At 39.1% G+C, this 20677-nt stretch overlaps 2 protein-coding genes across 28 annotated transcripts in view; one reads left to right on the top strand and one right to left on the bottom strand.

Moving 5' to 3' along the window:
- hmbox1a (homeobox containing 1a) overlaps window positions 1–20677 on the top strand; it is a 664927-nt gene that overhangs the window by 207197 nt on the left and 437053 nt on the right. The window lies entirely within an intron of this gene.
- Window positions 12800–20677, bottom strand: part of foxn3 (forkhead box N3) — a 176752-nt gene continuing 168874 nt past the window's right edge. For 4 of the 27 annotated variants that reach the window (XR_015512753.1, XR_015512760.1, XR_015512752.1 and 1 more), the window contains 2 exons: window positions 20117–20660; window positions 12800–14227 (listed from right to left, as the gene is read on the bottom strand). Coding sequence is in view for 6 of the 27 variants with exons in the window: in XM_087289495.1 (XP_087145621.1) it covers window positions 20192–20660 (469 nt within the window). In the remaining 21 variants the exon portion in view is untranslated. Of the gene's footprint in view, window positions 20661–20677 lie in introns of all 27 variants that reach the window. The other 23 variants (XM_087289495.1, XM_087289496.1, XM_087289497.1 and 20 more) reach the window with 10 other exon arrangements.

Here is a 20677-nt window from a genome sequence, read left to right as displayed (position 1 = left end):
AGACCCCTGCTGAGCTCTCGGAGTCCTTAATGAAACCTCTCAGTCTCTCTCTCACACACACACACACACACACTCTCGGCTGTCTGTGCCCGCGCGCGTTTGTGAGTGTGTGAGCGAGTTGCATAACTACTAGTGACGCCTGTGCCTTTCTCACTGTTGCCAGGGAGGACGGGCATCTGCCCTCCCGTAGAGCAGTCATCACGTCATTACTGTAGTCAAACATCTGAGCCCTCGAGTAAAACTGTGCTGACGAAGATGTTTGTCTTCAGAGATTACAGATTACAGATCCAGATGGAAAAACTGCTCAGAGGTGCTGAGGGACTACAGTCGTTGGTTCAGATATTAACTTTTCTATTAGAAGAAATAATTTAGATGCAAATGAATAATGCTGAAAAAGAAAATGAAGTAGGTCTACTAAAAAACAGAATGAATATATAGAAATAGAACTGACCTTCATGTCTATGCCCTGCAGGCACAAGATGTCAGATTGACCTTGTACCCCAACGTCATGGGACATTAGCCCTTTTCACACAGTGATACCAGTAAATATTCTGAAAATTTCTGGAACAACTTTACCTGTAAATAAAAAAAGCGCTGTTCACACAGGCAAGGACGTTATGGAATTTTCCCAGAAAAGATCATTCACACATCCTTTCCAAAATACCGCTAAATTCTGACATCATTAACCAAAAATGCTCTAAACGGCTGCGCTTGTATTGTAAACATTTGACTACATTATAAACTCTGTGGATCGATAAGTATTGTAAATAGCTTCAATAAAAAAACAGAGAACCACTTTCGCATGTTGAGATGTACATAATATGTATGTGTGCTGGCGCTCACTCCTTCACGGGCACACGCGACGCATCAAGCAACTAAGGGAAGCAGAGCTTGAAGGTAAACGAACAACGGCTTATCATAGGCATCTTATCGATAATTATTTACAAAGTTGACATTAAGAAGGAACATATAAATGTTATCTGACTATTATCCAGCAGCTAAATGTGTTTGGAAAAATATTCAAAGGCTTTTCTTTTTATAAATTGCGCGGACGTGAATGCGTCTGACTGTTCTAATTGGCTAAAGTAAACATCTCACTTCAGCATATTCTAGATGTGCAAGCGCTCTTTCCGGCAATCTTCCCTCTGCGTTCACACAGCGCAGCATTCCAGCAAATTACCGGTAATGTTACAACTTCTTTTTACAACATAGAACGATTTTACTGGTATTTTCAAAATGGGCCTGTTCACACATTAAGACCTTTCCGGAAAATTGCCGGTAATTTTCCGGAAAGGTCTGTATGTGTGAAAGGGGCTATTGTCTTTTGTTTGTAAATGAAAATTGGGTTGACGTCAGAATCCAATGTCAGATCGATGTCAATGTCCAATGTTGGATAGACGTTGCATTTTGGTTACTTTCCAACACAACCTAAAATATCAACGTCTAATGATGTTACAGCTAGACGTTGTGTGGACGTTACTACTATGAAGTCTAGAACTTGAATTTTGGTTGCAATACCTGACAAATAAATGCCTGTCCACTTGTTAAGTCATGACATATTAGTGATGTATGGAATACTGTTTACGGGTCCAAGCCACTACTCATTTGAATTAGGAAAATATTCGTTTATGACCACATTTTAGTCGTATCACACATTAAAGTGAATTTTATAAAGTCGTGGTGTACACAACAGTCTCTTGACTTACTGCATCACAGACACCAAAATTTTAACAATTTATAAAATTGAATTCCTTTCTGGCCATCTGATATTAGGCATGGACATATTGTGATTACGATTTTGGAAAGTATTTCATCGCTTTGTAAACATTTATTATTACTATTTGATGAGTCTCCCCATAAAGTTTAATAGAGAGCTTGGACCTGAAAGTCGCTTTTCGTGACGTCACACTTAACAAGCTAATTACTATTGAAATCGGTGTCTATAGATTCCATCTTTGCCAAATCCAAAGATTGTGCCAGGATTACAAAATGCTATGGTTTTTCCATTCGTCCTAAACTTGATTATTTTTCAACAGATGATCAGACAATATGCCGCACAGAAATGAATCAGATAGCACGCTAACCTGCTAACCAGATGTCATTCTTTCTTTGGCTTTTTAAATAATTTTTTTTATAGCTGTTTACAGACAAGATCTTGAATACAAGCGGCCGAAATGAGTTTCCTTCGAAAAGTAGCAGGGCGCACTCTTATGGATAGGGTGAGGAGCTCTGATACCAGGGAAAAGCTCGGAGTAGAGCCGAGAGGAGATTCGGGAGTAGGTCCACCGGGAGGAAGCCTCAGGGAAAACCCAGGACACGCTGGAGGGACTATGTGGAGGGACATGCCTCGGGATCTCTCGGAGGAAGTGTATGGGGAGAGGGAAGTCTGGGGTTCTCTCCTAAGACTGCTGCCCCCGCAACACGGCCCCGGAAAAGCGGCAGAAAGTAAATGAATGAACAAATAAATAAATTAATATTCCTTCAGCAGCTTAGTCCCTTATTTATTAGGGGTTGCCACAGCGGATTGAACCACAAACTATTCCGGCACATGTTTTACACAGTGGATATCCTTCCAGCCACAACCTAGTACTGGGAAACATCCATACACTCTCATATTTACATACACGCACTCTCATACACTATAGCTTCTCTACTTAACTTATACCGCATGTCTTTGGACTGTGGGGGAAACCGGAACACCTAAAGGAAACCCACACCAACACGGAGAGAACATGCAAACTCCACACAGAAATGCCAACTGGCCCAGCCAGGATTCGAACCAGCGACCTTCTTGCCGTGAGGTGACCACTGAGCCACCGAGCCACCATTTTTTACCAATTGGTGTAAACATACCCTACATACTTGTGATTATATATTCCTTCTTGCATTGCAAGATTTGAGCTGCATTTACACTTGCCCATTCAAATTCAAACTCTTTCCCCATAAGGTGCTTTATTTTGAATTTGCTTATTGGATTAGAGTGTTTGGTAAAAACTTCTAACTGGCACATGTAGGAGTCAATGTGAGAGGAAGAACCACGCTGTATAGCTACATCAATTCAACATGCTAGTAAATTATCCCCTCTGGTCAACCTACTTTCATCACAATTAAAATGCCAAGGGCTGCAGTGCATTACTCTTTTATTCTGTTTTCCTCTCTTTTTTGCACACAGACACTTGAGAGAGCTCAGACCTGCTTATAGGGAAGTGATGAGGACATCATAGGCTAGCCAGGACACTGATACTGTGTCAGTATTAAAGAGAACACCAAGCTGTAAATCTCTCATGACATTACATCCAATTTGTTTGGCTCCGACAGACATACCACGTTCTTCTTTTCATATTTACATCTGCTTTTCTGAATGGCTCCTGCAAACAAAGTCAGTCCCAAGCTGGCGGAACATATCAGAGAGATTTGATGCCACATTTCTCCTGAAGTTTAATTTAAATGTTGATCTAATAAATCTCCTGCTTGTTTCTGAGCCACATCACTCCACACAGGCCTGTAAAATCTGATGAATACATCAGTTCTCCGGGGAGGAATAAACCTGTCCAGTTAAATGAGATTGCAGGAGTAGCTGTGCATCTGGATCCAAATGAATCCGTCGGACTACCCTAATTTCATAATGGCAGCCTCGATCAGAGCAGCTGCAGCCCTTCGCCCAGACACATTAATTCTCTAAATAAGTTCTCAATGAACTCATAGTGAATCAATGGGGTCTCTTCTGTCTGCAGGTGCTTGCGCTGTACAAAGCTGTCTAATAGGCGGGTTTGATTGCTAGACCATGTGAAAAATGATCGATAGTGCCAAGTGCTTATCCAGTGGTCCGTGTGCCTTCGACTTCACCTCAAATCCTAAAACGCTCCTTCCAATTTGAATCATTTCCTGTCAGGGCAAATTACTCAATAAAATCTACAAGGGAATTTCAGACTAATTATGTAACAAATTATATACAATTTTTCCTTGTTTAACTTCAGAACACAAATTAAGATATTTTTTAAGGAGCCTTTCTGACCCTCTATCAGGGTGATTGCGGAGTCTTAAAAAGTATTAAAAGTTGATAAGTCAATTATTCGAAATTTAAGGCCTTTTAAAAGATATTAAAAAGTCTTAATTGCGGTTTTACAAGGTCTTAAACTTTGTTCAAGCATTGTCCAAAGTGTTTGACTCCAAAAAAGCATAAATATATTTATTTTCCTCCTAATATTAACAATGGCGTGCTCGATTCAAGCGATTGATTCGGACCGGGGCGTGTCCTGCCCATGTCCAGTTCCTCCTTCCGGGTGATGTCACGTCCTTTTTGACAAAAGCGGGAAGGTGAAGTGACAATCTAAAAAAAAAAAAAAAAGAAGGTGGTGATGTGACAATCTCCATATGTAGCGAAACCACTGAGCGAAACAGACAGCAAAATGGGAAAATGTTTGTGTACTCCTGGTTGGAGAAAAACAAGTTTAAACAATAGCTGAAGCCTGTTGCTGAAAACAACCACATAATTTATTCTTTCAAGCTTTGTTTCTTCCGAGCTTATCTGAGTTCTGTTGCATGGTTGTGCTCCAATGATTTATTTAACTACAACTGTTTATGAACAATTTATTAAGTTAACGGTTTGTACTGGTTAGAACTTGAAGTGTCGATGAGGTCTTAAAACATTTTGAGAAGGTCTTTAAAAAGTCTTTAAAAGGTATTGAAATTATCTTTAGGAGTTCTGCATGTACCCTGTCCATAGACAGCAATGGTCCTGAGACCAGAAAAGAAACAAAAAACATGAGGAAAGTTTTAACTTTTTCTTTTTTTTCTTTTTTTTTTTGGCGGCCCATTCGTGGACCATTATATGATTACAGTGGAGCCACTAAAGTCATATGGAACGTTCTGACCATGTTGTTTTTTTTTTTTTGGAGGGGGGGGGGGGGGGGGGGGGGGGTTCTTTTTCTGGACTTTTAATGTCTTGGGAGAGTGAGCTTTTGGATTTCATCTAAAATATTTCAATTTGTGTTCTGAGGACAAATGAAGCTCTTATGGGACTGGATTGACATGAGGGTGAGTAATTAATAACATAATTTTCATTTTTGAGTGAATTAATCCTTTAACTAATGTACATATCCTAGCAGGGACACAACATCATAAGTAATGGTTAGATTTATGTCATGATGATGGGTGACCAAAATTCAATGTATGTTATTTTGACGTCCAATAACAACGTCAAATGACATTGATATTTGCTAGTTTTTTAGGTTGTGTTAGTAAGTGCCCAAAATACAAAGTTGAGCTAACATCTGAACCCAATGTCACATTGACGTCAAAAACTGACATTTAGGATGCTTTCACATCTGTAGTTCGGTTCATTTGGTCTGGACAAAGGGCAACAACTGATACATTGTACAGTCATTGGTGCAAGTGAATAATAAAGAGCTATGTTTATTCCAGCATGAGAATATATTGTCATCATCAAATCATCACAGAAATACATAAACATCACATCTCATTCTCGCGCTGCAGATGCTCAGTTTTTCCACTTACACTTACTTTACTTCATGTGAATAGCAAATGTGCTTATGGTGTGACGCAACTGGCTCCTTAAGGGAATGGGAGATGAGACTCTGATTGGTTTACTTTCAAAACACACCTATAACTCATTAAGAAAATAAGCTTAACCCTTTTAGACCATGCGCCACGGCGCAAAGCGGATTTTTCTGTCCTTATATTGCCAAAAGTTAATTCTGACACGCCTGAATGCGTTTGCCCCCTGCACTTTGCGCATGGACCGTCAAAATAGAGCACTATATATTTAAGGGGATGTACATTTTTAACAGGGTGATTTTTATTTTATTCAGGTATATAATTATTTTATTTCCCTAACCCTGACTACTGTGAGTGGAACTACATTACAATATGCAAAAAATTCTTTGGTGCAGAATTAGTATGAAAGTTAGTGGAGAATTACAAGGTAGTTGAAGTCCTTTCTGGCCGGATGGACAGTATTGGCTGCTGATGGAAGGGCTTTCTCTCCTCCTCTCTCTCTCTCGCTCCACTGGGTCCAGCTTTCCCTCAGGTTCTTTAGGTGGACTCCTAATGAAAGATCAAGGGCATTAGCTGCCGTCAGAGCAGAAAGTGGGTACCTGCAGTTAGCAGGATGGTTACAGAACATTAATTTTACTGCAGGCTCATTTGTAATGGAGAGAAAGGTGTGTGTGTGCGAAAGAGAAAGTGAGAATATAAGAGTGACGGAGAGAGGGAGAGACACCGGGGAAGGAAGTGATCTGTCCTGATTTGAAACTATCTCACAAATGTAGTGTCCAGAGGTGTAAAATTCATGGAAAGCATCGTCTAGAGAGCAAAATGGAGAAGTTGGAAACAATTCAAGCTGGCATTTCTAAGTGCTTCGTCAGCACAACCTCCATTGGTAAATGTCAAATTCATTACCTACTCCCTCTTTTCTCTCTCTCTCTTTTTACATTGTGATTCACGCGACTTCAGCTAGTTCCTCTTTTAGGCCCAGAACACATTGTGTGATTTGTTCTGTCCTTTAAAATTGTTGCTTGACACAATGAGGCCTTGCGTACAAGTGAAGAAAGACTTGGTGAAATCAATTTTCTCTCGTGTCAAAGTCTTGGATGATAGGACTTTGGATTACTTGGACTTTCTTAATTTATTTATTTTTAATGGCATCCATGATTACAAGTTTTTTTTTTTATATTGTTTTTGTTGTTTCTTTTTCATTTTTTCCTTTAACATCTACACATACCGGCGACTTCATTAGGTACACATACTAGTAGTGGGTTGGACCCTCTTTTTACTTCAGAACTACCTTAATCCTTTGAGTCATCGATTTAACAAGGTACTGGAAATATTCCTCAGAGATTTTGGTCCATATTGACATGATAGCATCATGCAGTTGCAGCAGATTTACCAGCTGTACATCCATGATCCGAATATCCCGTTCCACCACATCCCAAAGGGATGGACATGGTCAGAAACAATAATCAGGTAGGCTGTGGTGTTGACACGGTGCTCAATTGGTACTAATGCGCCCAAAGTGTGCCAAGAAAATATCCCCCACGCCATTACACCACCACAACCAGCCTGAACCGTTGATACAAGGCAGGATGGATCCATGCTTTCATGTTGTTGACGCCAAATTTTGAACCTATCAGAATGACGCAGCAGAAATCGAGACATAAGCCCAGGCAGTGTTTTTTCCAATCTTCTATTGTCCAATTTTAGTGAGCCTGTGTGAATTGTAGCCTCAGTTTCCTGTTCTTAGCTGACAAGACTGGCACCCGGTGTGGTCTTCTGCTGCTTTAGCCCATCCACCTCAAGGTTGGACATGTTGTGCATTCATAGATGCTCTTTTGCATACATTGGTTGTAACGAGTGGTTATTTGAGCTACTGTTGTCTTTCTATCAGCTTGAACCAGTCTGGCCATTACCCTCTGACCTCTGGCATTACCAAGGCATTTGCGCCCACATAACTGCCACTCACTGGATATTTATTCTTTTTTGAACCATTCTCTGTAAACCCTCGAGATGGTTGTACATGAAAATCCCAGGAGGTCTCCATTTTCTAAAAATACTCAGACCAGCCCGTCTTTCACCAACTACCATGCCACGTTCAAAGTCACTTATATCACCTTTCATTCCCATTCTGATGCTCGGTTTGAAATGCAGCAGATCATCTTGACCATGTCTACTGGATATGCCTAAATGCATTGAGTTGCTGCCATCATCTGAACCATTGGGTAATGTATATTATTCCTTAATTAAATTTTATTTTATTTTTCATTTTTTCATAAAAGTTTTTCAAACATTCATCTAACAAGATCAAATTACTTAAGAAGTAAAGCTACAATAGCATTTTGGCAAGACAAATAATCAGTTTATTGAAGTCCCATTTTGTGTCACAATTAAATATCGTGGATCTGATGCTGAATAACAAAATAATTATTTAAAAGTATCATTCAAGTATAATAAGTATAATAGGTCATTCTTTCACTGCCATGTATAAGCACTGCAAATTTAGCTTAATGGACATACAATACAGATGATGTTTATGAGTCACCTTGGGTCACGTAACCAGTTTTGTGCTCTCATTAGACATCAATAAAAAAGACAGCAGCATATCTAACACCTCAGAGCCTGGCGATTTCACCGAGGGACCATGTAGACTGTGTAGAAACACATGCCCTCATTGATGAAGTCCTGGCACGATTCAGCAGCCGCCGTATCACAGATTCCAATTTCTCCTCAAATCCCTCGACTGTGCCCCCATGCAAATCAGGCAGATTAAGGCAAGATGTATGGACTTGCAAATGTATTCAAACATTCTTCTCTTAATGCCACAGATTTGCTGTAATACTGCCATATTTGTGTCTGACTTACAAGGACCGGCAAATTGAAGGCACCGCATGGCAGATTTGAATGGTTATTATCTCGCGGTGCATTCCATCAAAGAGCGTGCACTTATTGATTCGCGCTGCCAATGAGCGCCTCCGTTTCCTGCTACCTTGGAAACAAGAATAAATATTGAAGTAGTTGCAGGTGGGAAGTGCAAACTCAAACAAACCTCTTTAGACAATGATCAAAGGGCATTGGTGGACAACAACTAAGTATTTTTCTTTTTACTTCAATACTGTACTTACAGTAAGTAAATTTTGAGTGTCTGTACTTTTTCTGATTAATTTTGCTTTTCCTTAACTACATTCCAAAACAAAATATATTTTACTTTTTAGCTAATCCCTCGCATTTCATTTTGAATAGGAGAAACCTGCTCAGAGACATATTGGGCTCATCATACACTATGCTGTACATATACACACAAATGCCACATGTAAGTATTAGACTTTCCAAGCATAAAAATACCATATATGTGCAGATACTTAAGAAACATGCAGAGTGAACATACTTGTTTATCTGAAAAACAATGCTGAAGTCAGTTTTTCTCATTAGAAATTACGCACTCGTTGTTGGAATGTCTGTTTTTGTATATATATCTATCTACATATATATATATCTATTGTATCTATTTTGTATATATATCCGAAACGGCTTCTATTTTTTACAGAAGAACATAAGAAAACTGACAATGATCAACTCAGGTAGACCTCATGTGCTTTATTCAGTGTTAAATGCTAATAATGTGAGTTTGAATGCCATTTTGCATGACATTTATTGTCATACTACTGAAAGCAGCAGCAGATAGTTCACCTATAAAATAAACCTTTCAAAATTTAACTTAAGATCTGTGACCCAAAACCAACACATAGGGATTCAGCATGTGCATTTAATGATGTTAAAGAGGTTTAATGTGTATTAATTAGTTCATAAACCTTACCATTTCGTTAGTGAGGGCATATTCTGTGCTTCTGAATGGCTGTATTTAAATTTCTGTCATGTTTCCTCTGGTACAAACAACCAAATTTCTTATCACTGCAATTCTTATTAAGTAGCGTGTTGTTAGGAAACAGGGTTACAATGTAACCTGCTCACCTAATGTTACGGCCATTATATTTATTTTATTTGCTAATCAATAACCTCATGAGGAACTTTGAATCTGCATCTTATTTCGGAGTTTGCTACAATTCACCGCAGGAAGCATTTTGAGAGCCTTTCTAAATGAATGGATGAAATATGCTGTTTTCTATCAGGGCAACCCGGGGTACTGAAATATGATTGGATAAACTGGCATTGGGCAGATTAAAATTACCAAAACAAAGACAGACATTCTTGCATGGACACCCATTTTCAAGGCAGAATATTCGACTTCAGCATAGTTATTCAGATAAACAAGAATGTTCACTTGGCATGTTTCTTAAATATCTGGAAACATATTAAAGTATTTTTATGCTTTAGAAAAGTCAAAAACTTACATACAGCACCTTAAATAATTCAATGACTCAAATTGTCTGGTAAGAGCAAGTTCCGTTTTTAAATCTTGGTCAACTTATCCAACGTATCCAAGTGATCTACTCATAAAAATTCTGTAATTGAAAAGGTGTTCTTTATAAGTATTTTTTTTTTTATCTGTACTTTTACTGAAGCAACTTAATTTGTGTCATTGGTCCACCACTGTAAAGGGAACAGCAGCTCTCCAGATGCAACAATGCTCTAAACCTCAATGTAGTTTTTCATGTAGCATGCTGCCAAAAAAAAAAAACTCCGGATGTGCTGGAATGAAAGCCACCTCGCTTTGTTTCCTTGGCAACAAACACATGCAATATGTCTTTTGGAAGTGTGTTTTTGGGGCTGCGCGCCACCTCTCATGGGAGATTTTAGAAGAACGCTAAGAGTAAATGAAACAGCCTTTTGACTGCCACTGTGATGTTTGTAGAGATTGTACGACGAGGTCACAAGTGTGCTAAACTCTACAAAAAAACAAAACTGAATAATGGCAATTGTTTGGTGTTTAGTTTTGCTTTTTTTAAATCAAATTTTCCTCACGCTTCATTGCTGTAAAGTGAAGCACATGTTACCTCAGCTCCAGTAACCTGTGTGTAACCCTTGCAAAATAGATGAACTCGTCATGTCTGTGTCTGGCAACAAGCTTTCTTGTACATTTTCCATCTCTCTTTCCGTGCAGTTGCATAGCAACACAGGCGAGCATGGGTGTGGTGACAGGGTGCAGGGAGGCAGTTGTGATTTCCAAATGCTCACTCTTTGATTAAGCGTAGGCCACAGACTCCATCAGAGCCTTTAAATGGCATTTATAAATTATAAGTTCATGCTGATAGAGACAGCAGACATCAAACTCTCGCAGTGCGCAGATTTCATGTTTGTTGCATTCATAAACACTCTTTAAAATAAAGGTTCCAAAAGTGGGTTGCTGCAGTGCTGTAGAGAAACCATTTATGGTTCACCAAAAAACCTTACAGCAGGTAGTTAATGAACACTTTTCCACTTTTCCATCATTCTCCGTTCATTCACAATCAATCTGCGTGTTGCGTTCATGACAATACGAAAAACTTTCTCCAAGACTCTTTGTTTCTGTTAATATAAAGTGTAAAGCCTGGCTCATTGTGGGCAAAGTAGTTTATTAAAATAATAATAGTGAAACTGACGGGCGCGATATGGATTGCCATTAACAGAAAGTTATTTAGCCTAATATAGGCCACTCTGAAACTGTGAATATTTTCATTTTCTTGTCGGCTTAGTCCCTTTTTTGATCCGGGGTCGCCACAGCGGAATGAACCGCCAACTTATCCAGCAAGATTTTATGCTGCAGATGCCCTTCCAGCTGCAACCCATCTCTGGGAAACATCCACACACACATTCACACACACACTCATACACTACGGACAATTTAGCCTACCCAACTCACCTGTACCACATGTCTTTGGACTGTGGGGGAAACCAGAATGCAGGGAGAACATGCAAACTCCACACAGAAACACCAACTTCGAACCAGCGACCTTCTTGCTGTGAGGCGACAGCACTACCTACTGCGCCACTACCTTGCTACTTTTTAAACAGTTGAGTTTTACAACTTTTAATCCATTCAGCCGATCTTCGGGTCTGGCAGGAGCACTTTAAGCTTATCTTAGCCAAAATAATAGATTAGCTCATTGAGCTTATTGACAAGTGCCTGCTGCAACCATGATATGGCAGCAAATTTCCTTGATTATTACGCTGGAATGAGAGTATAATTCCTATATGACAACCTAGAACATTTTCAAAATTCAATGTAATTACAGAAGAGTCTAGCTTTAAAAAGGAAAATTATCAAAACTCTTTCAATGATCTATTTTAAGCTAAGCTAAAATAAATCTATGGTTGCATTAAAGGGCATCTATTTTAGCCCTTTTTCAAGATTTAAGATAAGTCTTTTGTGTCTACAGGATGTGTCTGTAAAGGCTGCCTGTGCCTTTAATGCTAGTTCCCCCCACCCACCATTCCCAGGTGCCTGTCAGTGTGCCTCAATCTCTGCCTTGGCTGCCTTAGATAAACGGCACAGTGACAGACATGAGGGAAGCAGATCTCATGTAACATTTGTGAGAAATACCACAGTAAGAACTTTCCAAATAATTATTTGATGTGTTTGTTGAGGAGTTATTTCAAGCCTTTCTGCAATGATGAGTCACACACAATGTCATTACAAAGTTCATGTACACGTAAAGTGAGCGTGATTAACTTTTTACTGTTTTGCACAGCAAATGTGACAGGATAAACATTAATATAGACTGCTGTATGGATATCCTTGAAGTTTATGTACAAAATAAACCTGATTTATTATCCATACATCAGGATTGAAGCGTCTTCTTTTATAATTGTACTGACTAATGGCTGTGGTGATAAAGACGGTAAAATCGCTGTAACATCACATCACATTTGATGATCACAGAGAGCTGAACAGATCTTTTAATCCTGGTTGCTATGTGTACGTTCTGTCTCTTTGATATGATTATATGCATTACTATGGAGACATGTAAACCTGTGGGCCTCAAAATGGGAGAGATTTGTATCCTATTTTAACGTCAGGAATTTATTGTCTTTATATCACCCCAATATGACTGTACCTACACACAGTTCTGTCTAAACAGCTTCCAAAAGATGATTTTCATCATAGCCCTTTAGGAAATTACTACAAAATTCACAGAATCTTGCCAGTTCACAAAAATATTATAAAAATAAATATGCCCTTTGTGGAACCCCCGCAACCAACCCCCCAAAAAATACTGTAGCTTGTCAATGGCATTATATCAATTAATGTCAGATGTCGATTTTAACTATAATTCTATGGAATGTTATTACAAACTGTGCCTTTAAGATCTGATTATTTTTATCAATAAACCATCATGCTAGTCAAGGATCATCTTTGCAACTTTTTTTATTGCAACTGGAAGACAATACATCACAGAAACTTGATGGTAGGATTGGAGGGGGAAATAAAATGAAACAAAAAGAAATTGAATTTGTCGTAGCAATGGACAAAGTGGTATTTACATGAATCGATAAAATTGTTGTCTTTGGCAATATGATTACAAGTCAAAGGAAATACAGAGTGCAATTACGCCTCTATATCGACATATTAGCAGGGTGCACATGCCATCAGACCAAAAAGTTACTTCCATCTTGAACAACTCAAACACTAAACAAAATGGCAGTTAACAGGAACCTTTCAATGAAACGTCCAACAACAAAAAACACAATGGGGGAACCAAAAAAAAAAAAACTACACTTTGTCTCCTACTATTAACGTTTTTGGCTGGCTCTTCTTTATGCTTTTCAACGTGTTTCAGGTTCCTTAGAAAGAACTATAGAAAGGAAAAGTTACGTAGTGAGTGTTGTCACTGAAAGAAGGCAGTGTATAAAGGACTCATAGCTCTCTCTGCTACTGGTTTCCCAGTCTGAAGCACAATGAACGTAAAAGTGATATGGCAGATGTCAAGAAAGACCAGCAGATGAGGTTACAACCATGTAAATGTGGGAAGGAAACGTCAAGGCATGCCAACTGGAGACATCACATTAACACTCGTGGGTCAGATATAACATTCAACACGCTACGTATAACATTGGGTCAAACCATCATCGTTATCATCTGATGAACAGGGAAGGCAGTGTGACTTATGAAACACAGCAATGCAAATATGACTGAGAATATCTAATACATGGGTATCTGACAGAAATGCTACAACTTATGACCGACATATCAAGTATGCATGTGTATAGAGTCGTTACAGGCTTTGGCACTGAATCCGTATACGTTAAAACAATAAAAGTGCAATTCGGTGAGGTCGTGGAAATATATACACTCGCGTTTGCACTGAGCTCACGGTTTCGTTTTTTAGTATTGTCTTTAAGTGCTTAAATATATATGTGGAGGCGTAAACGCCCATCTGACTGCCTGTACCGAGAACTGAATCAATACTGATGACTCCTGAACAGAGCTACATGTAAAAATAAAAAAAAAACGAACTGATCCAAAGTCTCGCAGAACAAAATATGGAAGACCCTGAATAAACCACTGACACGCACTTCCGGATTACACATGGAAGAAGAGCAGGCATGAAGCTGGAAGGAGCAGGGGACCGACACTCACTACGAACTTCTCCAAGACGACACAGACATTGACGCAGCGGGGATTCGTTGAGAAGGCCGGCCAGTAGCACAGCCAGAGCCCGAGTCCTCGTATTGCAGAGAGAGTTTCCCAACAGTCAGTGTTTGTCCCTGAAGAAGGTAATTGTTTAGATGCCTGCTTCAACACAAAGGTGATGAGGACAACAAATCCAAATCAAATCTGACAAAAACGAAAAAAACAAATTAAAAAAGAGAGACTAGACCTATTGGCATAGAAATTAGAGGCGGTGCCTTAGTTCTCTAGGATCTATATTTATATGAAAATAATTCATGCTCCATGCTAAATACATTATTTACCTTACATGAATTTTGATTATTTTTTTTTCATTTCTTTTTCTTTTTTTAAAAAAAAACAACCTTTTTCTTTACAGAACCCATGCAACACGATTTGGAAAAATCCTGCTGGCTACATTGCTTAAATTAAGAAAGGAAAATGGTCTAGTGTTACTTTTATACAGTGTTTATCCTGACTGGATGAAATTGCTTATTACATCACGAGGGTTTCAAATGAAAAAAAGAGAGATAAAAACGCAAACAAACAAACAAACAAACAAACACAAAACAACTCCACAGTCATTGATTCTGCTTTTTAAAACACAATTGGCAGGTATTGTAGCATTAGCTCAGAGTTTTCATTTTCATTGTGCCGAAGAAGAAATATCACCATCTTGGAGAATATCACTCATTTTGATTGCTTACGAAATAAATAATAAAATAAAACTGTGGGCAGTTTTGAAAGACTTATCACTTTTGCCTCCAAAAAGCACTTTGACAAAGGCTTATGGCTTTACTCTCATCTCAGTTGAGTTATGATTTATACGAGCCAAACGACAACAACAGACATGAGTGTTTTCCGCACGATGCTGCTGGACTCTCAAAACAGCCAGAGCATCTAGAGGATGTGACATCACAGAAACTGCTTGAGGATTGTCTTTGGCACTGCCCTGTGCTTCTGAAACATCTTATAATTACCAGAGATTACTATAACCTATAATTATCGCTAAAGGTGTGGTCACATTTATCGAAAAACTCTAAGAAAGGTTAATAATTCCAATCGAGTGCATGTCCATATTTTGGCAACACTGGTTCTGGAAGTATTTTCCCATTTATGCCCTGAAGGCATTTAAAAAAAGGTTTTGTTGAAGCATTTTAAGTTAAAAGAGAGTCACGTTATAATCTTTGATTTCAGGCACAAAAAAGTACATGAATATTTGACAAAAACTGGACTACAATCACATGAAACATTGTGAATGACACAAAAATAAGAAATATGACACTTTCACATTTAAAATGGTTGTTTGTGACTGTATGATCGTTATACATTTCAGGTTTATTGCCTAATCATACAAATAATTAAGTATTTTCATTGCATGATGACATTAAATCATCCGCAGTGCTTTATTGGAGAAGGTGGAGCTAAAGATGTATGTGTACAGTTTGCTGTCTGTCACTCTGATTGGGGAAAAATGCATCTAGGGTAATGTGGTTTTTCTGCACAAATTGCACTACTAAACATTATTGTTTAGTGTCATCCAGGTGAACAAGGCTTATGGGCTACTGTTAAAAATCAATTTCCCTGTGTAGAAAGTTTTTTAATTGTCAGAACCAGCCTTATCTCTTGAGAAAAACGTAACTATTTTACATTTTGTCAGTTTCATGGGTAATTCATATGAATTCGTAAATGTACGATGTTAAAAAGGAGACATGGCACCCAACCCCACCCCAAAACCCAACCAGATTAGCATATTGTACTAAATTATACGAGATCGTACAAGTTCATATGAATAAAGGCTGATTTATACTTCTGCATCAAGTGATCGGCATGATCAACGATGCCTGCCTTGCGCGTAGTCATGCATTTATACTTCTGCATGCCTTTTGTGTTGATCTGCAATAATAGTTCCAAAACACTGGCAGTTCCTCTGTGCCATGTTTCTTTGCCTGTGTTTTGTTTTTCTGAATGCTACCTCAATGTACAAGTAGCTAAAACTCGCTCCTTCTGAGACAGGAACCAACAGCTTTAATCACAAGATAAACACAAAACAACAGTTTCCATCTAGAACTACTTCATGTGTCTCTACACTGATAAACACTCACTTAAATGGATTTGCGTGGCTCTTGGTCCCACCCACAGTGGTCACAGCTACCAAGCCAGCCAATTTTTTGATAGGTGTGTGCCAGCGTTGGTGTCAGCCACAGCGTGGGCTATGCGACTGCGCTAAGGCAGAAGTATAAATCTATATAAGTCTTTAGCCTCTAAATCAAAAAGTTACGAATTTTTGTGAGATAGCGTTGGTCAGAACCCAACTGTTGCTTTTGATTGGACTTAGCAAAAGGGAAAGACAAAAAGTAGCACCATGCAGATATCGCTTGTATTTACTTAAGGTCATGTGAATTTGCCACACGGACCAACTGATCAGCTGCCTAGTATGAAAGTGCCCTCTGTGTTAGCTGAACTTTAAACATCTCAAAACTACAGAGAGTTTTTGTAGATAAAATTTCATAAATGTGACCACACCTTGAAGAGTGTTGCAGGCTGGATGAGATCTTTAAAATTTGTCAGTGAAGGGCCGTTTACACGATAACATTTTCAGCAAAAACCCAACATTTTTATGCATTTCCCCATTCATTTACACTACAATGGCAAAATTGGGACTGAAAATTCCTCAATTTTAGATTTAAAAAAGTTTTGAAAAATGCCACTTTTGTTGCATCCATGTAAATGCACAAAACGAGAATCTGTGAAAACGATGACGTCATGCATGTGCATAGTACATGCTTAGAGATGTGCCGATTAACCGCAAACATAAACAAACACACACAACAAAGGTGGAATACATGGTGGTGCTGCTGTTTCTTAACTGTTTGCTAATGCTTCATGAGCAAAGTGTGTATTTACGTCACATAACAACCAATCATATAGGCTACACACGCCAAATTCTACATACACACCAACGAGTGGCCACAGACATATCATCGCTTCACTACAGGAACTGTTTACTAACAAGAGGACAGTGCCAAATACTTGCCGGTCAAATGTAATAGTGTGTTTGGGCCGTTTTTGTGGATTTATGTAAATGTGGGTCGCTTTGAAAATGTTATCGTGTAAACCTGAATCTTTTTTCCAATGCAAAGGAAAACATTCCAGTTTTTGACTAAATTATTGTCATGTAAACGTACCATAAAACGCAGAATGTTCACACATGCCACTCGGCATCTGTTGAACTGTCAATGACACCACATATTTTTCCATTAAACTGCATTATATTTGTCCCAAAATGTTAACATACAAAAACATCACCTTAGGCTGGAGGATTGTGTATTGTGCATCTTTAAGAGAAAAATGTGCCTAGAATGAAGGGAGTTTTGATTGAGGCCAACAGTAATACAGATTCTTTTTACATATGCCCTGTTTTCTAGGACCATCAACTTCAAACCTTTGGTCACACTTTAAAATAAGGTTTCATTAGTTAACATTATGCAGAGTTCAGACTGCACAATTTAGATCCCTCACTGCACAGTAGATCCCTCCTACACTGTAGGTTTGATCGGCGACAGGGGGTTTCACACTGCATGACTTTGAAATAGGAAGAATCGCTGACAACTTTAGTCTCGATCTGCAAACTATGTCTAACAACCTAACCAAACACACGCGAGAAGTGACATGAAAACAACGTAAGGTCATGTAGTACATCTTTTGTTATTAACTACATAATAAAAAAACTTTTTTTTTTTTGACCCAGTTGTGATATTGCTCAGATAACACGTCAAACAGACTCAAGTGCTCCTGTCAAATTTACACGAGTTTTTCTTACATTTCTTGGGTCCAAATAGACTAAAAAAAGCCTTTTGAACTTCCCCCACAACCTTCCGCTGGCCTGCAGATACCCATACTATTGGATGCTGCTCTCTAATTGGCTGTAGGTAATCACTGATGTTATTTTTAATCAAAACACATTTCATACGACATGATTTTGAATCACTGACAACTCCAGATATTTAGCATGCCCAACATTCTATCAGATCGCGTCTTTGATAGTTCACACTGTGTGATTGCTACTCAAGTGAACGAGCACCAATTTGCCTGTGATTGCAGACATTTGTCGATGATTTCTCAAAACCTGTTGGCCATAGTCGAGTCAAAATCAGGGCTAAAATCATGCAGTCTGAACTCGGCATTAGCTAATTTATTTATGAACTAATTATAAACAATACCTGTAAAGCAGTGGTCCTCAACCGATACCAATCCATAGATCAGTTGGTACTGGTCCGTACAAGAAGTCATTAATTATTTCTGTTTTATTTATTAGCTGAGTCTGAAAGATTTTGAAAAGTCTTCTATTTTGAAAAATGCACGTATTCTCTCGGTTACATCTTGGTCACTTGAGCGCCCAAATTTAACCCACAAGAAGTAGAATGATTAGGAAACAGACATCTTTGGAAATTTTCTTTGCTAAGGGAAAAAGGCCCATTGACGGCCAAGGAATGGATCCCCCTGCTAAAAAATCCAGCTTAAACCATCCTAGGATAGTTGGCTGGTTTTAGCTGGTCAACCAGCCTGGTTTTAGAGGGGTTTGAGCCATTTCCAGGCTGGTTTTCAGCCATTTACAGCTTGGTTTTAGCTGATCAGGCTGGAAAATGACCAGCTAAAACAAACTTGACCAGCCTGGTTTAAGCTGGACATAGCTGGTTTTGGCTGGGCTCCCAGCCTGGCTAGGCTGGTCAAGCTGGTTTTAGCTTGTCATCTCCCAGCCTGACCATCTAAGACCAGGCTTGAAATGGCGGAAACCAGCCTGGAAATGGCCAAAACCCCTCCAAAACCAGGCTGGTCGACCAGGTGAAACCAGCCAACCATCCTAGGCTGGTTTAAGCTGGACTTTTCAGCAGGGCTGCAACCCATTTGTCAAAAAATCAGGTGAATCCACCATGGCTGTGTAAGAAGATCAAACGATGGAGATTGCAAATGATGTCAGCCATTTAGGGGTCGTTTGCATATCGCATGTTTTCTAAAGTTTGCACAATTTCGTTGTTTCCAATAGAGGTGCGACATGCTTGCACCTTTCAGACGCACTCAGTAGAATGAATCTCGCGAGCACACTGCGTTCAAGAGTAACGTGATAAGAACTGACCGATCAGCTTCATGCTTTCAATGGAATATGCACGTTTTGCTAGACTAATTATCTCAGACAAACACAGAACACCTAAAATCTGCAGTGCTTTGTATTGTTTTCCTTAAAACTTTTATCAGAGTGACAGCAATGTTTTGTCAGCATGTCATGCTCTGAGAAAACGTTAAATGATCGCCTGGCAACCTACAAACCAAACCCCCACCGCCCCACCCCAGTCTGCAGTAAAATTGTCAAGCGTTGATGGGTTCGCAGTGATAAAAAGGTTGAGGACCACAGCTTTTAAGCATTTATTAATTATAGTTCAACATTTACTAAAGCATTATTAACATTCAATTGCTTGTTAACATTAATTAATGCACCATGAGGTAACAATGAATGACTGTATTTTGATTAACTAACAATAATTAACTTAAACAAACACTGTAATAAATGTATTGTTCATTGTTTGTTCACGTTATTGAATGCAGTTAATAACATTAACTAATACAACCTTATTGTAAAGTGTTGACAAACTGTTTATTTCTTGAAGTGAACTACTTCTACGGCTATTAGACTAACTATTTTGACTGCTGTCATAGCATGTCTGATGTGTGAAAATTTCTCATCCTGCCTTGAGAACTACTCTGTCAATCTGCACCACAAATTTAGGAAGAAGCTGCAGAACTTTTAGTGGTTTTGCTGTCTATGACAGAGGGGAGCATAGCAAATTTTGCTATCACTTTTTTGTCGTCTTATTCGAATGAAGTAATTTCCTAAAAAGGGGAAGGCTATGGCTTCAATCTCCGTAGATTAAAAAGAAAAGAAAAACGACAACACAATAAAATTAGCAAAGTAAAACAAGGAACCCTCAGTAAAATGTCACCTATAAAGATAGGAAAACAAAGTGATTGTTGATATTGCCACAAATCAGTAGAATTCACCTGATGTCCTGGAAAAAAATAGTAAATTCTATTCAAAGTGATGTTTTTTTTTTCCTCTTTACAATAGTCTGTTCATTATTTTTGCTCTTTCTGCCCCTTTGCCGTCCGGTTGGTGATATTGTTCAAACAGGCCCGGACTCCTGCCAAATGAAGCAGGGATCCGGCGGCCTCTTTCATCTCCTCGTCGTCACTTTCCGGAGGCTTCTCCGTGCGCCTCTTTTTTAGAGGAAGAGTGTCACTGGCCACTCTCTGTTTGACTTTTGTCAAAAGTTGCCGTTTCTTGTGCTGGGCCAGAGCGAGGGCGTCCACTGACCACTCCTTGGGCTCCTTCTTGATTTTACTCTTATCGTCGTCCTCCGCATCGCTGCCGGTCTCATTAGTGTGGAAGTTGAGCTCACTTCCATCACACTGTGCCTCCTCTTCAGCATCCGAGCCGGAAGATTTGGCGAAACTGTAGGTGTGGTCCTCCTTGGGGTCGCTGGTGGCCAGTGGAGAGTTTTGGGTTGGTTCAGTGTCACTGGTGATTCTGTATCCCAGTACTGACCTGTGAACAGAAGAGAG

Source organism: Danio rerio, chromosome 17 (genome assembly GCF_052040795.2).
Source record: "Danio rerio strain M-AB ecotype USA chromosome 17, GRCz13ab, whole genome shotgun sequence".
NCBI lineage: Eukaryota > Metazoa > Chordata > Actinopteri > Cypriniformes > Danionidae > Danio > Danio rerio.
Note: the sequence above shows the minus strand (reverse complement) of the source record. Positions and strands in the feature narration are given on the sequence as shown.